The following is a 19,675-nucleotide window of genomic DNA, read 5'->3' as shown; positions in this document are numbered from 1 at the left end:
GCCGGGTTATGGGAACGAAATGAGCACGTGGAAGAGGAGCGCTTCATAAATGCTAGTTATTATTGTTCCTCTGGGCACACAAGCCCGGTCGCCTCCCTCCTGGGCGCACAGACATGTTCATACTCCCACGTACACGCAGATGCAGAGACGTGTGCAGACGCCAGTCGGAGGAGCTCGCGGCGCATCAGACCCAAGACCGTGGCGGGGACGGTGGAGAAGCCGCGCGGTCCTCGGCTTCTCTCTTTTTCTCTCGGTTCTTTATGAATGAACTCCGGCCGCGAGTTTTATTTTTTTATGAATGGGAGCCGGAGCAGTGAATGAAGCCGGGAGCCAACCCCTACATTCTGATTGGCCTCCGTGGCTGGGAAACTCCGCCCCCCGGCCAGGCCGGACGACTCTCCGGATTGGCGGGCGTGCCCAGCCCTGGGGTTCCATTCACAAAAGTCAATGAAACAAAGGGAAACGGGGGGCGGTGTGGCGTTGGGCGGGGAGAGTCGAGGCCGAGCAAAGGAAATGCACCAATCAGCTGCTCCCCCGGGCTCACAACTGTCTGCGGCGCCCGAAAAGCAAGTCGGTGCGCTGGGGACCCGGGGCCGGGGCCGCCTCACTCCGGCCTAGCCCCGCGGCCCTCGGTGCGGGCCCCAGGGCATGCTTGGGACCCCCCCGCGGCTCCAGCCCAGACGCCCCGGCCTCAGGTGAGGCTGCGGGAGGGAAAGGGAGGGAGAGTGTCTGTGATTCCCCGCCTCGCCTCCAACGCACACCACACTCACTCTCACCACCCGCCTTCGCAGATTCCAGGGCGGGGGTGGGAGGCTCTGGGATTCAGGATTGGAGGGGGCGCGGGAGTTGCGGGCATGCGATGGTGTGCGCCTCGCCTGCTCCTCCGCGCGCGCGCGCGTACACACACACACACGTCTTATGTAACCGAGCCCGGGTAGAGCAGGGCTGCAGAAAGCAGAAACGGCGAGCCCGGCTCCTGGGAGCAGGTGGGACCTCCTTTGGCCTTTGGCGGGAGGGGAGTGGTGGTGGCGCTCGGCCTGGCAGGCGGAAACCTCCCCATCGCCCCAGTGAGTCGGAGAAGTTTCGCCGTCGGACCCAGAGCCTTGGGACTGCCCCCTCCCGCCACCCCTCCCCGCCCCCATGGCAGCCTTCCCTTGACGGTGTGCGAACGCAGCCCCCTCCCCCACCAGGTCTCGGCCCCCACTTGGGGCCCCGGCCGTGCGGCCGGAGGGAGCGGCCGGATGGAGCGGAGGATGAAAGCCGGATACTTGGACCAGCAAGTGCCCTACACCTTCAGCAGCGTGAGCGCCGCGCCGGCCTCCACGCCCGCCCCGCCCCGCACCCAGCCCCTACTCTCACCACAGCCCCCCTCCCCGCGGTCCCAGCAGAGTCCTGGGCTGCCCCGCCCCTGAGTCACCCGAGGACCCCAACCTCGTCCCCCAGACTAAGCGCCTCAGGGTGACTCGGGGGCATTCTCCCCGCTTCTCGCAGAAATCGTCCGGAAATGGGAGCTTGCGCGAAGCGCTGATCGTCCCGCAGGGGAAGCTCATGGACCCGGGCTCCCTGCCGCCCCTCGACTCTGAAGGTAAACAGCAAGAGAGACAAACTGCGACCCTCCTCCGCCACACACACACACACACTGGGCCGATTCTGGAACCCCCGCCTGTTTCCCCAAAAACCTCGCCCTCCAAGGGATTCTGGTCATTCTTCTTGGTCCCTACTCCCAAGGCAGGGGAGTCACCGGGGCTTGCTAGGGCCCCTTCTCTCTTACCGTCCCCTCCACCTCACCTCCAATTCCACTATTTACCCCTCAGATCTCTTCCAGGATCTAAGTCACTTCCAGGAGACGTGGCTCGCTGAAGGTGAGTAGTTTTGTGACCTTTTCTATTTTGGGAGGCTGGACAGGGGAACACTCCGAAGCCCCTGGTATTCCACCCTAAGCCCTACACTTCTCCTCTCCCTTCCCTGCCTCAAGGAGTTCTCCAAGGCCCTCTCCCCAGGTCCCTTGCCATTCTACTCACCCCAGCGCCCAGCGTGGACACTTATATTGATATTTATTTTCTCTACCCTGAGCCAGGCTTGTGTAACTAGGCTTGAGGATGAATCAGACCATTGTGTGGGGTATTTGCTTATTTGAATGGAACTTGGCCCCAGGCCCATTTTCCTCGTTGAAATTTTCATTTGCAAAGTTTGTTTTGCAGAAGCTGCCAGGCCAAGGTGCGTGTTGGGGTGTTGTTGGTGGGTGGGGGGGGGGGAGCAATTAATTTGTCACCTATCCTCCGGAGTTGCCCAAGCATTGATTCTTATCCCCTGGGTTTCTCCTCTTCCCAACCCCCAGCACCAAACAATTTACTGTCCAAGCCAAAAGAACAACAAAAGTTTAAATAATTCTTTTCGGCAGTCCTTTGGCACAGAGAGCCCAAGGCTCCCTCCCCAAATAGCCTTGATTGTAATTCTAATAGCAAGTGTTCCTCCCTCCTCCATCCCGCTTGAATACCTCTGCCTCCAGGCAAATCCCCCCCTTCCTGTGTGCTGGGGAGTTAGCTGTGAGCTGGCTGGGGTGGGGTCCGTGGCTGGGCCTGATGGGGAAGTGGTGTGTTCAGGAGGTTTCCTGGTTGGATTCTTCAGTGCATTTTGGTGGGGCCTGAGGGTGTCGCTGGTGGGGCTGCAGGTGGGAGGGAAAATGGTGGTTTAGACAGTCTCTGAGAGGGAAGGGTTAACTACCCCCATCTTAGGGTTTATTTTAACGCTATGAAAATGAAGAAGCCAAAACACTAGGAACTCCTTTTTTGAGATCTTTTTGAGGTATTTTCCTTAGGATCTCCTCATCCCTCCACCCTGGGTATCTAATTTTTTTAAAGCTCAAATCCAACTACCCTGGAACTCTCCGTAGAAGCTTGGAGTAAAAAGAAAATGACCCCTGTCTAGATCCTTGGAATTAGACTAGGTCTGTCTTGCCCACTATGATAGTCTAAAAATATATATGTTGACAGAATGACTATTTAGCATAGAGCAAGCACTCAAGACATTTTGTGGAATGAATGGCTGAATGGCTGTGTGAGTGCTGGAGGGATCTGGAGGTTCTGAGGGTATTGTGTGCATCATCCCCGACCCTGCAAGTCCTGCATGCCCAGCTCCAATTTACAGGCAGAGCTTTGCCCCGTCTCCCCATCCTCCTCCTGAGGTTCCGGAGCTGGGCTAGAGCTGAAGAACGCAGAGGTGTCAGTTTCCATGGGCTCTCAAAGACTTCCTTTCCCAGCGCCTGATTTCTCTCTGGCTCACCGGGCTTCTTTCCTTGCCTATCAGCTGAGAGTCCCCATAGTGGGCAGCTCCTAGGGCTGTGAGCTAGGGGTGGGCTGAGGTTGGCATTTTGGCAGCAGCTGGTCCATCTGTGCCTGGGTTTGAGATGGGAGGGGGAGGAAAATGCTCTCATCTCTCTATCTTGGAAGTCCCACCCCTTGGCCAGGGGTCTGGAGAGGGTACGAACGTCTGTATGTGTCAGTGTCAGTGTGACAGCAAGCGTGTGTGTGTAAGAGAGAGAGAGAGAGAGAGTGTGTGTGTGTGTGTGTGTGTGTGTGTGTGTGTGTGTGTGTTAGTTACATGCTGCTGCCCTGTACATTTAAATCCAGTGGGTGGGGAGGTGGGGGTGGGGACTGCAAGGCGGAGGTGAGGGGGGTGGGCACTGGGATCTCCTTGGTTCCCTCTCCTTCTGAGGGAGCAGCTCAGGTTCCCAGCTGGCGATGGATGGCCAGGCCTGAGGGGGGGATGCTGAGGCCGATCGCTCCTTCTCACTTTCTCTGCGGAGACAGATGCAGCTGCCGGGGCCCTGTCCCCCTGCACCATCCCAACACCACCCCAGCCTCCTCTCCTGTCTCTTCCCACCAGGTCAGTGACCCCGGCAACCCATGGGGAGCTTTGGGGTGGCAGGGAGGGACTAGCTTCTTTGGAAACTTGCCAGTGGTGGGACGCATTAGGAAGAATGGGGACCACAGCCCAACCTCCCTCTCTCAGTTTGGTTTTTTCCAAAGCCCCAGTTTAGAGAGCAGCAGCAAGGGGGTCCTGGTAGTGTGGGTGGGTCTGCGAAGACTTAGCATTTGGAGGAGGCACAGGTTGGAGCCGGGCAGGTGTAGGGAGATTCCGATGTGCTTGCAGGTTCAGTGTCCTGTGTCCGGGCGTTGAAGGGTGAGTGTGAGTGCGGCTTTATGGAGGCAGCTCACATATCCTTGGGGTTGGGTTTTTGTACACGGGGTAATGATGTGAGGCTAGGAGGGCGTGTCTGATTTGGGGGTGCCTGGGGTCTGTTGAGATGTTGGGGAAAGAATCAGGCTGCTACAGGGAAACCCAGGCTCAGGCAGGCTGAGCCCAATATATGTCTGGCTATGGTAAAAGATATGCTGGTTTCTTGTCGAAGGTTCCTTTCCAGGCTTGTCAGGAGCCCTGAACCCTTGCGGAAAATGACTTTGTTGTCTATTTGGTAGTAAGGGCCATTGACTCTAGGCCATGACCCCTTTGTGTGAGGCTGGGGTCTGTGGATTCCCAGAAGCCCTGTGGGTGGGTTGCTGGGATCCTTGATCCCTCTGATACTGTGTGTAAAATTGCTGGAAGTGCACCATACATAAAGGTGTGTGGATTTTTTTAGGAAGAGAATGACCCATAGCTTTTATCAGATTCTCGAAGGGATCGATCTGCGCTCCCCTTTTCACAGGAATCACTGCTCCCCAACCCTCCTCCAAGGGCTCCAGTCCGTTTGCCCTTTGGATGTCCCAATCATATTTGTAGGTTAAAAAAAAGACCCCATGTGTGGAGGGCGTGCATGGAGGGCACATTTCACCCTGTGCTGTCGTGCTGCCGCAAGAGTGAAGTAAAAGGAATTAGGGTGTGTGCGTCCCTGAATCTGTGTCCCAGTGCATGTACACTGGTGCCTCGGCATGTCTGTGGGGAGAGATGAGGTTAATCCCCTCCCTAATCTTTCCCAGCTACAATGCCTCCTTCTCCATCTTTCTGTCTCTTCCCCTTCCTGAAGACTCCTGGGGACAAATATGTCCCCTCCCCAACTAGTGAACTGGTTCCTTCCAGTACAGAGGCTGCCAGGGTGGGGGCAGGGTAAGGGACAGCGGTGACACAATGGAGCAGAAGCTCTGGAGAATACCTCTACCCCCTTCACTCTATGACTGGATCCTGGGAAGAGGGTGACCGAGCATATATAGTGTGAGTGGCTAACCTATGGTGGGCTTCAGTGTATCTCTGTTTTAACCTCTCAATTCTTCCAGAATCCAGCTTGGGAGACCCCCAAGCCCCTCCTCTTTTTTTACTGACCCCCATTTTGAAAGGAGAGTCCCTAAAATTCTTTCTCTCTCTCTGGGCATTATGCTGTCTTGGCATTTTTCCCACCCCCTCCTTAATCATCTGCCTCTTCCCCAGAAAGATAGATTCCATCTTACTACCGGGATAGAGCTGGGGACAGACCCTGGCACAATGGCTTGGCAGCCAAGACTCAGCCAAGTTAACAAATAAATAAAGAGAGTGGTGTACACTTAAGACCAAACATGGTAATTAAAAATTCTTCTGCTCTCCAGGAACGCAAGGCTCAGTGTTCCTATTTCTATCCTGTTGACAGTCTCTGGATGACTGAGGGCCCTGGCCTACCCCTTTGGGAGAAGGCCAGTGTTTGGGGGAGGGGCTGAGCTAGGACAGATTTCTTCTGGCTCTGGGAAGAGGATGGTGCCACCTCTTTTGGGGTGTGGTCTGTGTGCTGGAGGAAGCCTCCTCCTGGACTGCTGGGCTGGAGGGGTCCCTGCTTAAACTGTCAGGCCCGAGGCAGGAAGAAAGGCAAGATGATGCTGAGGGTTCTCTGCTCTCCAGCACCAGTGACGCCAGCAGGAGATACCCCCAGCCCATTACCTCAATGGAAAGTAGCAGTTAATGAGGCCCCAGGGGTGGGGCTGGAGTGCGTCAGCCACCCCTGAGTTCTGCACCACTCTTTCCCTTGGGACCCTTCTTGCCTAGCAGGAGGGAGGGAAATGTTCATCACTCTGCTCCCACCACCCGGCTTCCTGCCACCTTGGGGGATGTTGCCTCTGAATGGACCAGAGGGCACAGTGGGGATGAGCCTGGCTTTGCATCCCTGGGCAGATGGACAGATTTGGCCTCTTACCCTCTATCCAAATGTGCCTATTTTTAAGGTTGTGGTGGCTGAAGTGAAAGGATTACCTGAGCCCAGGAGTTCAAGGCTGCAGTGAGCTCTGGTTATGCCACTGTACTCAAGCCTGAGTGACAGAGGAGACTTCCTTATAATAGATTTTAAAATGCAGATGCCTGGGCCCCACCCCAGTCCTATGGAATGGGACTCTCCGGAGGAGGGGACTGGGAATTGTGTTTTTATTTATTATTATTATTATTATTTGAGACAGGGTCTCACTCTGTTGCCCAGGCTGGAGTGCATTGGTGCGATTTCGACTTGCTGCAACCTCCACCTCCTGGCTTCAAGCGATTCTCCTGTCTCAGCCTATAGAGTAGCTGGGATTACAGGCGCCCACCACCTTACTGGGCTAATTTTTGTATTTTTAGTAGAGATGGGGTTTCGCCACGTTGGCAAGGCTGGTGTAGAACTCCAGACCTCAGATCGTCTGCCTGCCTCAGCCTCCCAAAGTGCTGGGATTACAGGCATGAGCCACCACACCTGGCTGTAATCGTGTTTTTAACAATGCCCTGGTGACTCTTGAATCAGGCCAGTTTGGGAATGGTTGTCTTTTTGCTGTTTTTGTGCTCCTGAAAACATGTGTGCTGGCTGTGTGTTTCTGTTTGTTCTTGCCAGCGGATTTCATGTCTCATTGATTTCTTTGGTCACTTCAGACCAAAGTATTATTATGTTGACTTGTCCTAAATTCTCGTTTAGCTGCTGGTAGCTCCCGATTCTTAAACTCCTTCTCCCTAATGCTTCTGTCAAGAAATAAACTATCTATTAATATAAGCCCATGTTTATAAACACTTGGCACCTCTGATGTGTAAAGCAAATTGTTGAAGAGTATTCTTGCCAAGCAACATATCACAACCTAAAGTATCCCCTGTGAGATGTGCTTTCCTGAAGAGGACCTGCCTGTAATGTTCCCTTGTGTGTGGAGAGGGGGAGCCTGCAGGGAAGGGCTAGTATGGTCAGGATCTCTTCAGTGCATGCCCTCAGGCCCACAGTGCTGACTCCTGCCAGCCTGAGGACAAACGATTATTGCATGTTTATTCATGTAGTCAAGAAATAACAGCACTGAGCATCTACTGTAACCCTGTGCTGGGTGCTGGGGCATCAAATGACAAGAAAGATAAAGCTCTTGACCTCACAGAGCTTAACTTCCTGGTGTAGATAGACAACAAACAGGTAAACATAAATTAATATGTTCAGGTGGCAATATGTGCCAGGGAGAAAACAAAACAGAGATGCAACAGAGAGCCAGGAGGAACCACTTTGGTTTAGGGGTGGTCGGAGAAGGCCTCTCCAGAGATGTCAAAGTGAGCTGAGACTCTGATGGCCAGGAAAAAAAGAAAAAGGCAAGAAAGCATCTGGAGAAGAAGGAACAAGCTCAGCAGGTTTGAGGGCTAGAAAGGAGACCAGAGTGCCGCAGATTCACAGGCAAGGAGAGGCGGGTCAGAGAGGTAGGCAAGGCCAAGTCATGCAGAGCCTTGGAGGCCAAGGGCAAGCATTTGGATTTCATGCTTTAAATAACAGAGAGAAATGACTCGATTTCTGTTGTAAAAAGATCACTGTGACAGCTAGGTGGAGAGCAAGGGACTATAGGAGGTAAGAATGAAAGGAGGGTATCCTGGTAAGAGGCTGTGGGTGAAATCCAAGTAAGAAATGATGGAGGCCAGCCTAGAGAGAAGCAAAAGAGATGGGATGTGTATTTGCATAGGCCGGGGGTGTGGAGGTTTTTTCTAGCCATCTTATACCCCTCACCAGCCATTTTGACCTCTCTGGGCATTTTATCAATCAGTTTCCCCATTGTCCAATCTGAGAGCAGTCTCCAGGGAAGGAGAGTCTAGCCTCCTCGGGCTACAGGTTCCACCGCATCACCCTAGAACCACTCTCTTCCTGGAATAATATCAGGAAGTTCTCCTTGGTGTCTACACTTCCTGCTGTGATCCATTTATTTTTGAGAGAGGGGCAAAAGTGGGCAAAGACTCTGGGATCAAGGGAGATACTTAGCTGTATAACCACCTGAGAAGCCCCGCTCTGGGGAGGCCAGAATAAGAACTAGAAATCGGAGTTTGATGTTCAGGTTAGAAGCCATGGATGAGCTGCTGCTGTATTTCAGTTTTCCTGCCTATTCCCAAACCCAGCTCCACCCATCCTGGCATCCTGGGAGAGCTCTTCAGATCACCAACCTTGGGAATCCCTCCCCTCCTTAGCTGCACATTAAAGGGATGAGGCACCTATGTACTCAGCCAGTGTCCTTTGCCTTCTGCAACGGTCCCAGTCACCAGCCTCCTGCTCTCCCACTGTCATCCTCCTTTTTAATTTAATTTTATTTATTTATTTTTGAGATGGAGTCTTGCTCTGTCGCCAGGCTGGATTGCAGTGGTGCAATCTCAGCTCACTGCAACCTCCACTTCCCAGGTTCAAGTTATTCTCCTGTCAGCCTCAGGAGTAGCTGGGATTACAGGCGTGCCACAACGTCCAGCTATTTTTTTTTTTTTTTGAGATGGAGTCTTGCTCTGTCACCCAGGCTGGAGTGCAGTGGCGTGATCTTGGCTCGCTGCAAGCTCCGCCTCCCGGGTTCATGCCATTCTCCTGCCTCAGGCATACTCCTGCCTCAGGAGTAGCTGGGACTACAGGCACCCGCCACCACACCCGGCTAATTTTTTTTGCATTTTTAGTAGAGACAGGGTTTCACTGTGTTAGCCAGGATGGTCTCGATCTCCTGACCTGGTGATCCGCCTGCCTCGGCCTCCCAAAGTGCTGGGATTACAGGCGTGAGCCACCGCGCCCGGCCTAATTTTTGTATTTTTAGTAGAGACAGGATTTCACCATGCTGGTCAGGCTGGTCTCAAACTCCTGACCTCATGATCCGCCCACCTCAGCCTCCCAAAGTGCTGGGATTACAGGCATGAGCCACCATGCCCGGCCTTTATTTTTCATTTTTTTGGACAGAGTCTCACTTTGTCACCCAGGCTGGAGTGCAGTGGCATGATCTCAGCTCACTGCAACCTCTGCCTCCTGGGTTCAAGCAATTCTCCTGCCTCAGCCTTCCGAGTAGCTGGGATTACAGGTGCCCACCACCACGCCTGGCTAATTTTTTTAGTAGAGATGGGAGTTTCACCTTGTTGGGGGCTGGTCTCAAACTCCCGACCTCAAGTGATCCTCCCGCCTCAGCCTCCCAGAGTGCTGGGATTACAGGCATGAACCACTGTGCCCAGCCACCCCTGTGTGATTTTATTTATTATCTAATTTTATTTTTCTTTTGAGATGGAGTTTCACTCTTGTTGCCCAGGCTGGAGTGCAGTGGCGCTATCTCAGCTCACTGCAACCTCTGCCTCCCAGGTTCAAGCGAGTCTTCTGTCTCAGCCTCCTGAGTAGCTGGGATTATAGGCTCCCGCCACCACGACCAGCTAAGTTTTGTATTTTTAGTAAAGATGGGGTTTCGTCATGTTGGCCAGGCTGGTCTCGAACTCCTGACCTCAGGTGATCCACCCGCCTTGACCTCCCAAAGTGTTGGGATTACAGGCGTGAGCCACCAAGCCCGGCCGCCTCCTATGTGATTTTAAATCCACAGGATCCCACTGCTTGTAATGCCTGCCCATCCTAGATATGACTGCTATGAGCTTTAAGGGAGTTTTGTAAACTCTGAGGGGCGAGGCTGTTTCACTTCAGAAAAATGGAGGAAATAAAGACAAAGCATCTAGAAAAAGAAAGACTGGAATCTGCTCAGACAGGTTCTGAGAACAGTCTACCCTCCTGGGTCTTAGTGGAGCCCAGATATGGAGGACACTAGGACCTAGGGTGGAGCAGCCTTTAGTCTCAAGCAAGCTTCTCCAACCCGTGGGCCTGCGGGCCACTTTCAGCCCAGGGTAGCTTTGAATGTGGCCCAGGCCCACATAAATTCCTTGTAAAATTTCTTAAAACATTAGGAGATTTGTTTGTGATTTTTTTTTAAGTTCATCAGCTATTGTTAGTGTTAGTGTATTTGTGAATTTTATGTGTGGCCCAAGACAATTCTTACAATGTGGACACCCCTGGTCTAAAGGCTGTTGATCCTTTCTTGGCTGTTGCTAATCTGCAGAGCTGCAATAATGGAGCCTCCCAGGGGACAACCAGGGCTCCGCCCCAAACTCACCTCTGACCTCTCTCTGCAGCTCAGGTACCAGACAGTGATGAGCAGTTTGTTCCTGATTTCCATTCAGAAAACCGTGAGTAGAGGTCCCTGGGGAGAGGGTATAGGGAGTGGAGGATGGCAGGAAGTGAATCATAGGATAGAGAATCACAGGAGAACAGCTTATTCTCTCCTAAAAAACAGTGGGGTTCGATCTCAAAGACCAAGGCAATAACTAGAATGAAAACCTTGGTTGAAATCTGGGGCTTGCCATGTTCTTGCTGCGTGACCTTAGAGCAGACACTATCCCTCTGGTTCTCCGTTGCCTTATATCTGAAGTGAGGGGCCTGGGCCAGTTCAGCAGAGTCCAGTTCTAGTGTTTTTGTTTGTTTGTTTGTTTTTCCCCCCAAGACAGAGTCTTGCTCTGTCACCCAGGCTGGGGGAGTGCAGTGGCACGATCTCGGCTCACTGCAACTGCCGCTTCCGGGTTTAAGCGATTCTCCTGCCTCAGCCTCCGGAGTAGCTGGGATTACAGGCACGCACCACCACACCCAGCTAATTTTTGTATTTTTAGTAGAGATGGAGTTTCACCATGTTGGCCAGGATGGTCTCGAACTCCTGACCTTGTGATCCACCCACCTTGGCCTCCCAAAGTGTTGGGATTACAGGCGTGAGCCACTGCGCCCGGCCCCAGTTCTAGTATTCTAAGTCACCTTCATAAACTGGGGACAATTTTACCTCCCAAGAGACATTTGGTAATATCTGTAGACATTTTTGGTTGTCACAATTGAGGGTGGGGTGCTACTGGTGTCTAGTGGATAGAGAGGTCAGGGATACTGCTAAAAGCATCCTATGATGCTCAGGACAGCTCCTTACAATATATTAATAAAACACTATCTGGCCCACATGTCAGTAGTGCCACTGTTGAGAAACCCTGCTTTAGGCTGGGTGTGGTGGCTCACGCCTGTAATCCCAGCACTTTGGGAGGCCGAGGCATGTGGATCACATGAGGTCAGGAGTTTGAGACCAACCTGGCCAGCATGATGAAATTCTGTCTTTACGAAAATACAAAAATTAGCTGGGCATGGTGGCGTGTACCTGTAATCCCAGCTACTCAGGAGGCTGAGGCATGAGACTCGCTTGAACCTGGGAGGCAGAGGTTGCAGTGAGGCAAGATTGAGCCACTGCACTCCAGCCTGGGCGACAGAGCGAGGCTCCATCTCAAAAAAACAAAAACCAAAAAACAAAGAAACCCTGCTTTAATGTCAGATACTTTGCTGTCAACTTTCTTCACCAGTGAAACAGAATGGGGCACAAAGAATAAAAAACAGCAGAGAATAGTTGGTTACAAACAGGGCATTTGACTGGACTGCGGTTAAAACTGAATCTCACTCACACTGGCTTGGAACCAACTCTTTGCTGCTCAGCCTCGTGGCCAGAGTTTGGGAACCCTGCAGGGGCCACAGGAAAGGCCAATGTTCTTCACAGATAGTAGGAGCATGTGTATAATGTTAGTCAGCTGACATTCAAGTGGGCCAATATTCAACCTCAACCAGAAAAAGAAAGATTATTTTATTTGTTTATTTAGAGACAGAGTTTCTTTCACTCTTGTTGCCCAGGCTGGAGTGCAATGGCGTGATCTCGGCTCACTGCAACCTCTGCCTCCCAGGTTCAAGCGATTCTCCTGCCTCAGCCTCCCAAGTAGCTGGGATTATAGAGATGTGCCACCACGCCCGGCTAATTTTTTTGTATTTTAGTAGAGATGGGGTTTCTCTATGTTGGTCAGGCTGGTCTCGAACTTCTGACTTCAGGTGATCCGCCTGCCTCGGCCTCCGAAAGTGCTGGGATTATAGGCGTGAGCCACCGTGCCCAGCCAAGAAAGATTCTTTATGTCCTCAAATAAGAAAACATGTTGCTCCCTTGGAATTTTCCAGGGCACTCAGGAAAACTACAGGCCCTAGGTTGGAGGTGCTCACTCCTTGAAAGTGTTTTCTGGGGCCTGGGGTTGCATTACATGTTTTTGTTTCTTGTTTCTTTTTGAGACGGAGTCTCGCTCTGTCACCCAGGCTGGAGTGCAGTGGCATGATCTCGGCTCACTGCAGTCTCCGCCTCCCAGGTTCAACCAATTCCCTTGCCCCAGCCTCCTGAGTAGCTGGGACTACGGGCATCTGCCACCACGCCCGGCTAATTTTTTTTGTATTTTTAGTAGAGACGGGGTTTCACCATGTTGGCCAGGCTGGTCTTGGACTCCTGCCTCCCAAAGTGCTGGGATTACAGCTGTGAGCTACCGTGCCCAACCTAAATGTTGAACTTTAGATGGTTTATTTGGTTAATAATCAGACACTAGTCTGATGTATAAACCAGACATAATGTAAATAGCCAAAATGTTCGTGTCTCACTGCGGATGTCAGAAAATTGATACCCAGAGAGGGAAGGAGGCTGTACCAGTCACCCAGCTGGTCCTCAAAGCTCAGAAGGTATCAGAAGCCCTGCCTGCCTCTTGTGTGACAGGCTCTGGCCTTGCTCTGCCCCCTCTACCCCCACAGTAGCTTTCCACAGCCCCACCACCAGGATCAAGAAGGAGCCCCAGAGTCCCCGCACAGACCCGGCCCTGTCCTGCAGCAGGAAGCCGCCACTCCCCTACCACCATGGCGAGCAGTGCCTTTACTCCAGGTGAGCCCCAGCCTGGACCTGGTGAAGGGTAGGAGAAGGGTTCCTGAGGAGGGAGGCAGGGGGCACCCATGAGCAGAGGTAGCAGCTGAGATGCAAGTTAGACAACAGAAAGGATTTTCTAGCTCCTGTAAGGAAGCAATACAGCTAAGGATTTCCTCTAATTAGTCAGATGGAAAACGCAGCAGAGGGCCTCAGGAATACATACTGAGGCCAGAGCAGATTCTGTTTCCACTGAGAGGCCCACTGTCCCACCTAAACCATTGCTCTGAGCAACGAATCCCCCCTGTATGAATCCCAGGGGTTCAAGACCAGCCTGGGCAACAGAGGGAGACTGTCTCTGAAAAAAGAAAAGAATTGGCTAGGGCTGAGTCTGTGGCTCCTGCCGTTCCCTTCTCAGCCCCCTCTATCCTTCCTTCTCCTGTAATCCCTGTGACCTCGCTTTCCTAGGAATGAAGGGTTCAAAGATGCTTGCCAGCTTCTCCACCCCCTCACCCCTGTCTCCTTCTCAACTCCAGTGCCTATGACCCCCCCAGACAAATCGCCATCAAGTCCCCTGCCCCTGGTGCCCTTGGACAGTCGCCCCTACAGCCCTTTCCCCGGGCAGAGCAACGGAATTTCCTGAGATCCTCTGGCACCTCCCAGCCCCACCCTGGCCATGGGTACCTCGGGGAACATAGGTAAGGAGACAGGGAAACCCACTGCTCATGGGCCCAGGTGTTTTCTCTTCAATTCCTGAGTGTTCTCCATAAAGACTTGAGCTGTGGGGTGGTAGAGGCGGGGGGCGGCGGAATAGAGAGGGAGAAATACTGACACCCCAACCCCCCTACCACCCATTCCAGAGCCCACTCTAAAAGCCTAGGAGTAACAGGCTCGAGGAAGGATTAATTTAAAGTTCTCTTCTCTTCCTTCTCCATCCAACCACATCCAGCTCCGTCTTCCAGCAGCCCCTGGACATTTGCCACTCCTTCACATCTCAGGGAGGGGGCCGGGAACCCCTCCCAGCCCCCTACCAACACCAGCTGTCGGAGCCCTGCCCACCCTACCCCCAGCAGAGCTTTAAGCAAGAATACCATGATCCCCTGTATGAACAGGCGGGCCAGCCAGCCGTGGACCAGGGTGGGGTCAACGGGCACAGGTACCCAGGGGCGGGGGTGGTGATCAAACAGGAACAGACAGACTTCGCCTACGACTCAGGTAAGAGACGGGTGGGGCAGGGTGGCATGTGATCAAGTGAAGAGTTCAGTTAAGCCCAGAATGTCTCCCGAGTTTTTTTACACTGCTGTTTACCATTTCATATATCCAACCCACCCACCCACCTTTTTTCTTCATAATTTCAAAAGAATTGTTATTTTTCTTTTTTTTTTGAGACGGGGTCCTGTTCTGGCCCAGGCTAGAGTGCAGTGGCACGATCTCTGCTCACTGCAACTTCCGCCTACTGGGTTCAAGCGATTCTCGTGCCTCAGCCTCCGGAATACCTGGGATTACAGGCACCAGCCACCATGCCCGGCTAATTTTTGTATTTTTAGTAGAGATGGGGTTTCGCCCTATTGGCCAGGATGGTCTCGAACTCCTGACTTCATATGATCCATCGCCTCAGCCTCCCAAAGTGCTGTGATTATAAGCATGAGCCACCTCACCTGGACAAATTGTTACTTTTCAATGAGCAAACCTATATTCAGATTAAAAGATAAGGAGGGCCCCCAGGGCATGGTGAGTCATCTGTAATCCCAGCACTTTAGGAGGCCATGGCAGGAGGATGGCTTGAGCCCAGGAATTAGTTCAATGCCAGCTTAGGCAACAAAGTGAGACCCTGTGTCTATTTATAAAAAAGTAAAACAAAACTAAAATAAAGGGGGATGTAGATCCTGCCCTCGGGTAGCTTGTGACTTAATAGGAAAGTTAAGGCATTTATTTCTATTTAACAGGTGTTTGAGGTTTTAATTACCTATTAAGACCAAACTACTGTGACAGAAACATGAGTGTGCAGAGTTGGGAAATACAAAGATGAATAGGATGTGTCTGGTCCCTGTCCCCACAGAGGCTTAAAAATACAAAGGGATTTGAATGAAGAGAAACGTGAATTTGAAACTAGCCAGGCTCATGGTTCTTGCTAGTTCTCAATAGGAGGGCAGGGTTTTGTTGTTGTTTTGTTTGGTTTGGTTTGGTTTGAGACGGAGTCTTGCTCTGTTTGTTTTGAGACGGAGTCTTGCTCTGTCGCCCAGTCTGGAGTGCCACTGGGTTCAAGCGGTTGTTGTGCCTCAGCCTCCCGAGTAGCTGGGGTTACAGGTGCACATCACCACGCCCAGCTAATTTTTGTATTTTTAGTAGAGATGGGGTTTCACCATGTTGATCAGGCTGGTAGAAGCACAGGTTAATATGTGGTTTACACATCCTGTTTGAGCCTCCCGGTTGATGTATGCCCTGGCCAGAGGCTGGGCACTGGAAGTAGGGGCTTTAAATTCTAGTTCCACCTGGCTGTTGACTGGAGTGAGATGCACTCACCTATGTTCATAAATAGCTATAGTTCAAAGCCCCAAGGGCCGAAGGAGGGCCAGTCCCAGGAAGGGTCCAGAAAACCCTGCCTTTTCTTCTTTCCTCCTGGCTTTTGTTACATTAGTAGCCCTAGATCTGAGTTTATTAGAGTAGGCCCAGAGCTAGCTAGAACTTTAGAATTTCCCTTTTTGTGGTGCCCACAACCATTCAAGGGCAGGGGGATGAACCACAACCCCCCCAGGCTGTCCAACTGAGAACCGGATGGTGCTCCTGTCCTCAAATCCAGGGCATAAGCCTGAGCCAGGCTTGGCAGTGAGCTGGGGAGAGGAGGAGGGAGGCACTCTTGCTGCTGACCTTCAAAGGCTGTAGACCGGAGGGGATTGTGTTACATGCCCTTGAACTCCTGCCCCTCCCCCCAGCTACTACTGAATGGAGTCAGGAATTTCATTCACAAAATGGAGGCATGAATGAGCCCACCCTCCCGCCTCCTCCCGGAGGTGTCATGTTTCACCATCTTCTCATTCATAGGTGGGAGTGGAGTGAGGGGAGGGCGGGAAGGGGTTGGAACTTGAACGGGTGGCTTCACACAGCTGCCTCCCCGATGTGGAGTGGGGAGGTTCCCATCCTATGGAATGGAATGAAATGAAGTGGAATGTGCTCTGTTAGACCTGAAAAAACAAGGCCCAGTGCTCACTGCCTCTTCCCCAGGTGCATGCAGGCGCATGCTCTCAGTTTCTGTCACACACACACACACACACACACACACACACACACACACACAAACACGTGCACAGGGCTGGGAACCTGACCTGCTGACCGGACATTTTTGTCCATTCTGAGGGAGGCTTAGGCGTGGACACCGAACCCTTTCCCCGGACGTTCATCTCACCCTCCCTCCTCCCCCTGAACTCGCAGGAAACAGCTGCTCCCTGGCAGCTTGGGCCCTGCAGAACAGTTTGCCCAGCCCCCGCTGCTGCCTTCCATGGCCTCAGCCCCAGCCCTCAAGTTGAGGAGGGGTTGGTTCCAGTGTCACACTCCCTCTGGGTGAACTTTCCCTGGGATTTTGTGGTTGGCAGGCAACCTGGGCAAAGAACAGTCACCAGGAAGCAGGCTGGAAGGAAGAACTTCTTGAATGTGGATAGGACTTCCTTTTCCCCTGCCCTCCAGCTCCACCCCAAGCCACCTCTCACATCACCCTTTCTTCCCCCACAGATGTCACCAGGTGCGCATCAATGTACCTCCACACAGAGGGCTTCTCTGGGCCCTCTCCAGGTGACGGGGCCATGGGTAAGGCAGCCCCCCTTCCCCTGCCAAGCCCTCCATGTTGGGGGAGGGAGCGCTGCCATGGGGGAGGGTCTCCCTGGCCAGGAGTCCCTCTGGATTCTCTGGGGTCTCATCGGTGAACCCCCAGATCTGAGCAACCCCCAACTTCCTCCACAAGGCTATGGCTATGAGAAACCTCTGCGACCATTCCCAGATGATGTCTGCGTTGTCCCTGAGAAATTTGAAGGTTAGAGAAGTGACTGTTCAAGGGAGGGTCAAGGTCTTATCACGCTGTGTCCCTGCAGGAGTCACATCACGTTTCATTGTTGCAAGAGGGTGGGGACCCATAGAAAAGTACCTGGGGAGACCCCTTCAAGAAATCCCTGGGGTGGGAGGCGGTTGCTTGGGGGACCAAAAGACACAAACCCCACACCTCCTATTTTTGTGTTCCCCAGGAGACATCAAGCAGGAAGGGGTCGGTGCATTTCGAGAGGGGCCACCCTACCAGCGCCGGGGTGCCCTGCAGCTGTGGCAATTTCTGGTGGCCCTGCTGGATGACCCAACAAATGCCCATTTCATTGCCTGGACGGGCCGGGGAATGGAGTTCAAGCTCATTGAGCCTGAAGAGGTGGGCCTCTCGGATGTCCCCAGCCCTCCTTTCCAAAGTTTACGGCTCGGAGGTGGGAGAACCTGGGAAATGGTGGCACGTGCCTCCACCATGATTCTTGCTTTACCTAACCTGAATTCTTGCCAAGCCTAAGTTTGTGGGCTGATGCTTTGTTGCAGGGCTAGCTTAGCACTTTGCACCAAGAATCTCAAGTGCTCTTTCTGACCTTACCCCCATTTTTTCCTCTGCCAAGGTAGCATCTCTACCCCAAAACTGTTTTGTCCCCAGGTCGCCAGGCTCTGGGGCATCCAGAAGAACCGGCCAGCCATGAATTACGACAAGCTGAGCCGCTCGCTCCGATACTATTATGAGAAAGGCATCATGCAGAAGGTGGGGGCTGTGGGTCTTGGGACAAGGTGGTGGGGGCAGTGGCTGTGAGAAGCTGATTGGGGAGAGGGTCAGCAGAGCAATTCTCAGCAACTTTGTCGGATCAGATAATGAGTCAGTCAGAGACAAGAAATTGTGGAGAATCCCAAGGTTCTCCTCTCCCAAAAAAGTGCAACATTGTAACTGAGAAGCCCAAGCATGGAGAAGTTGGGATGAAAAAGGAATAAGAACTGAAGGGAGAGTCAGCTTCTCAGGGGAACCAGCATAGGAGAGAAACGCCCTGAGCATCTGCCTGTACTGGTAGAAGGGCCGCATTCCCCACTCCCCCACCTTACCCCATACAAAGGCTGGGCGGCTAGCCAGGCTGACCAGACCTTCTCTCTCCCCATAGGTGGCTGGTGAGCGTTACGTGTACAAGTTTGTGTGTGAGCCCGAGGCCCTCTTCTCTTTGGCCTTCCCGGACAATCAGCGTCCAGCTCTGAAGGCTGAGTTTGACCGGCCTGTCAGTGAGGAGGACACAGTCCCTTTGTCCCACTTGGACGAGAGCCCCGCCTACCTCCCAGAGCTGGCTGGCCCCGCCCAGCCGTTTGGCCCCAAGGGTGGCTACTCTTACTAGCCCCCAGCGGCTGTTCCCTCTGCCGCAGGTGGGTGCTGCCCTGTGTACATATAAATGAATCTGGTGTTGGGGAAACCTTCATCTGAAACCCACAGATGTCTCTGGGGCAGATCCCCACTGTCCTACCAGTTGCCCTAGCCCAGACTCTGAGCTGCTCACCGGAGTCATTGGGAAGGAAAAGTGGAGAAATGACAAGTCGAGAGTCTCAAAAACTCCCCTGGGGGTTTCACCTGGGCCCTGGAGGAATTCAGCTCAGCTGCTTCCTAGGTCCAAGCCCCCCACACCTTTTCCCCAACCACAGAGAACAAGAGTTTGTTCTGTTCTGGGGGACAGAGAAGGCGCTTCCCAACTTTATACTGGCAGGAGGGTGAGGAGGTTCACTGAGCTCCCCAGATCTCCCACTGTGGGGAGACAGAAGCCTGGACTCTGCCCCATGCTGTGGCCCTGGAGGGTCCCAGTTTGTCAGTTCTTGGTGCTCTGTGTACCCAGAGGCAGGGGGAGGTTGAAGAAAGGAACCTGGGATGGGGGGTGCTGGGTAGAAGCAGAGAGGGATGGGTTCCTGCTCCAAGGGACCCTTTGCCTTTCTTCTGCCCTTTCCTAGGCCCAGGCCTGGGTTTCCACTTCCACCTCCACTACATCTGCCAGACCTTAATAAAGGCCCCACTTCTCCCATTAGTTCTCCTGTGTCTTCTTTGCTGCCATGTGGGAACAGACCTGGGGGTAGAAAGAGCTCTGGCCTTAAAGCAGAGCTGATTGGTTTGGGGCCAGGCCCTGACGCTTAAATCCCCATGTGGATTTGAAAAAAGGCAGTTCACCTGACTGTTTCTCTTCTGAAAAATGGGCTTAATGATACCTGCCCTTCCCCCTTCCCAGCATTACTGTGTGAGGATACAGAAATAATGGACAGTGGGTACTTGATAACCTGGACAGGCGCCCCTAGTGCCCTTTGGGCCTGCTTCCGGCAGCAGTCTCCCTGCCCCTGCGGGCGGGTCAGGGGGGCTACTGAGTGGCAAGGTTCTCCCCCTCCTGGGACTCCCTCAGACAGGGTTTTGGTCTTTGGTTTCTGTGATCCCAGTTGTTCCCATGACCCTGCTGCCCCACGTAGACCCCAATTGCATGTCCTCCATCCTACCTCAGCTCTAGGTTGCTACTTTTGCTGGGGTTGGGGACAAGTGTTTGTCTGGGGACAAGTGTTTGTCTGGAGAATGGGGCAAAGGAGAAAGGCTCCCAGGCCAGATGGTACAGAGAGAGGCTAGAGCAGGCCCTGGATTCTGGCCAGTGGAGATTAGATCTTCGGGGGAGTGGGAAACACCTAGATTCTCCTTGCCCAAATTTGGG

At 53.0% G+C, this 19,675-nt stretch overlaps 1 protein-coding gene across 9 annotated transcripts; it reads left to right on the top strand.

Moving 5' to 3' along the window:
* The first annotated feature begins 420 nt into the window (after positions 1 to 420).
* Positions 421 to 19,012, top strand: ETV4 (ETS variant transcription factor 4). Of its 9 annotated transcripts, none has more exons than XM_055258884.2 (13): positions 439 to 695; positions 1,191 to 1,301; positions 1,492 to 1,585; positions 1,815 to 1,862; positions 10,342 to 10,395; positions 12,845 to 12,971; positions 13,487 to 13,648; positions 13,900 to 14,165; positions 16,677 to 16,751; positions 16,906 to 16,974; positions 17,183 to 17,355; positions 17,623 to 17,724; positions 18,113 to 19,012. In XM_055258884.2, the coding sequence occupies exons 2-13, from the start codon at positions 1,242 to 1,244 to the stop codon at positions 18,335 to 18,337; spliced, it is 1,455 nt and encodes a 484-aa protein (XP_055114859.1). In that variant the 5' UTR covers positions 439 to 695; positions 1,191 to 1,241; the 3' UTR covers positions 18,338 to 19,012. The 9 variants fall into 9 exon arrangements, with proteins under 9 accessions (XP_063485189.1, XP_055114859.1, XP_063485188.1 ...); XM_055258885.2 differs by lacking the exon at positions 439 to 695 and adding an exon at positions 940 to 986 and having other exon boundaries at positions 12,848 to 12,971; XM_055258886.2 differs by lacking the exon at positions 439 to 695 and adding an exon at positions 944 to 986 and having other exon boundaries at positions 16,677 to 16,736.
* The last annotated feature ends 663 nt before the right edge of the window (positions 19,013 to 19,675 follow it).

The sequence above is a fragment of the Symphalangus syndactylus genome, chromosome 20, assembly GCF_028878055.3.
Source record: "Symphalangus syndactylus isolate Jambi chromosome 20, NHGRI_mSymSyn1-v2.1_pri, whole genome shotgun sequence".
Classification (NCBI taxonomy): Eukaryota; Metazoa; Chordata; class Mammalia; order Primates; family Hylobatidae; genus Symphalangus; species Symphalangus syndactylus.
This window is presented reverse-complemented; position numbering and strand designations above follow the sequence as displayed.

What these genes read in the sequence shown, in the direction of transcription:
- ETV4 (XM_055258884.2), top strand. Translation starts at nt 1,242, where the DNA reads ATGGAGCGGAGGATGAAAGCCGGATACTTGGACCAGCAAGTGCCCTAC. An exon ending in AGACTTCGCCTACGACTCAG is followed by an intron (nt 14,166 to 16,676) that starts GTAAGAGACGGG and finishes CTTCCCCCACAG; the next exon opens with ATGTCACCAGGTGCGCATCA. An exon ending in TCCAGGTGACGGGGCCATGG is followed by an intron (nt 16,752 to 16,905) that starts GTAAGGCAGCCC and finishes TTCCTCCACAAG; the next exon opens with GCTATGGCTATGAGAAACCT.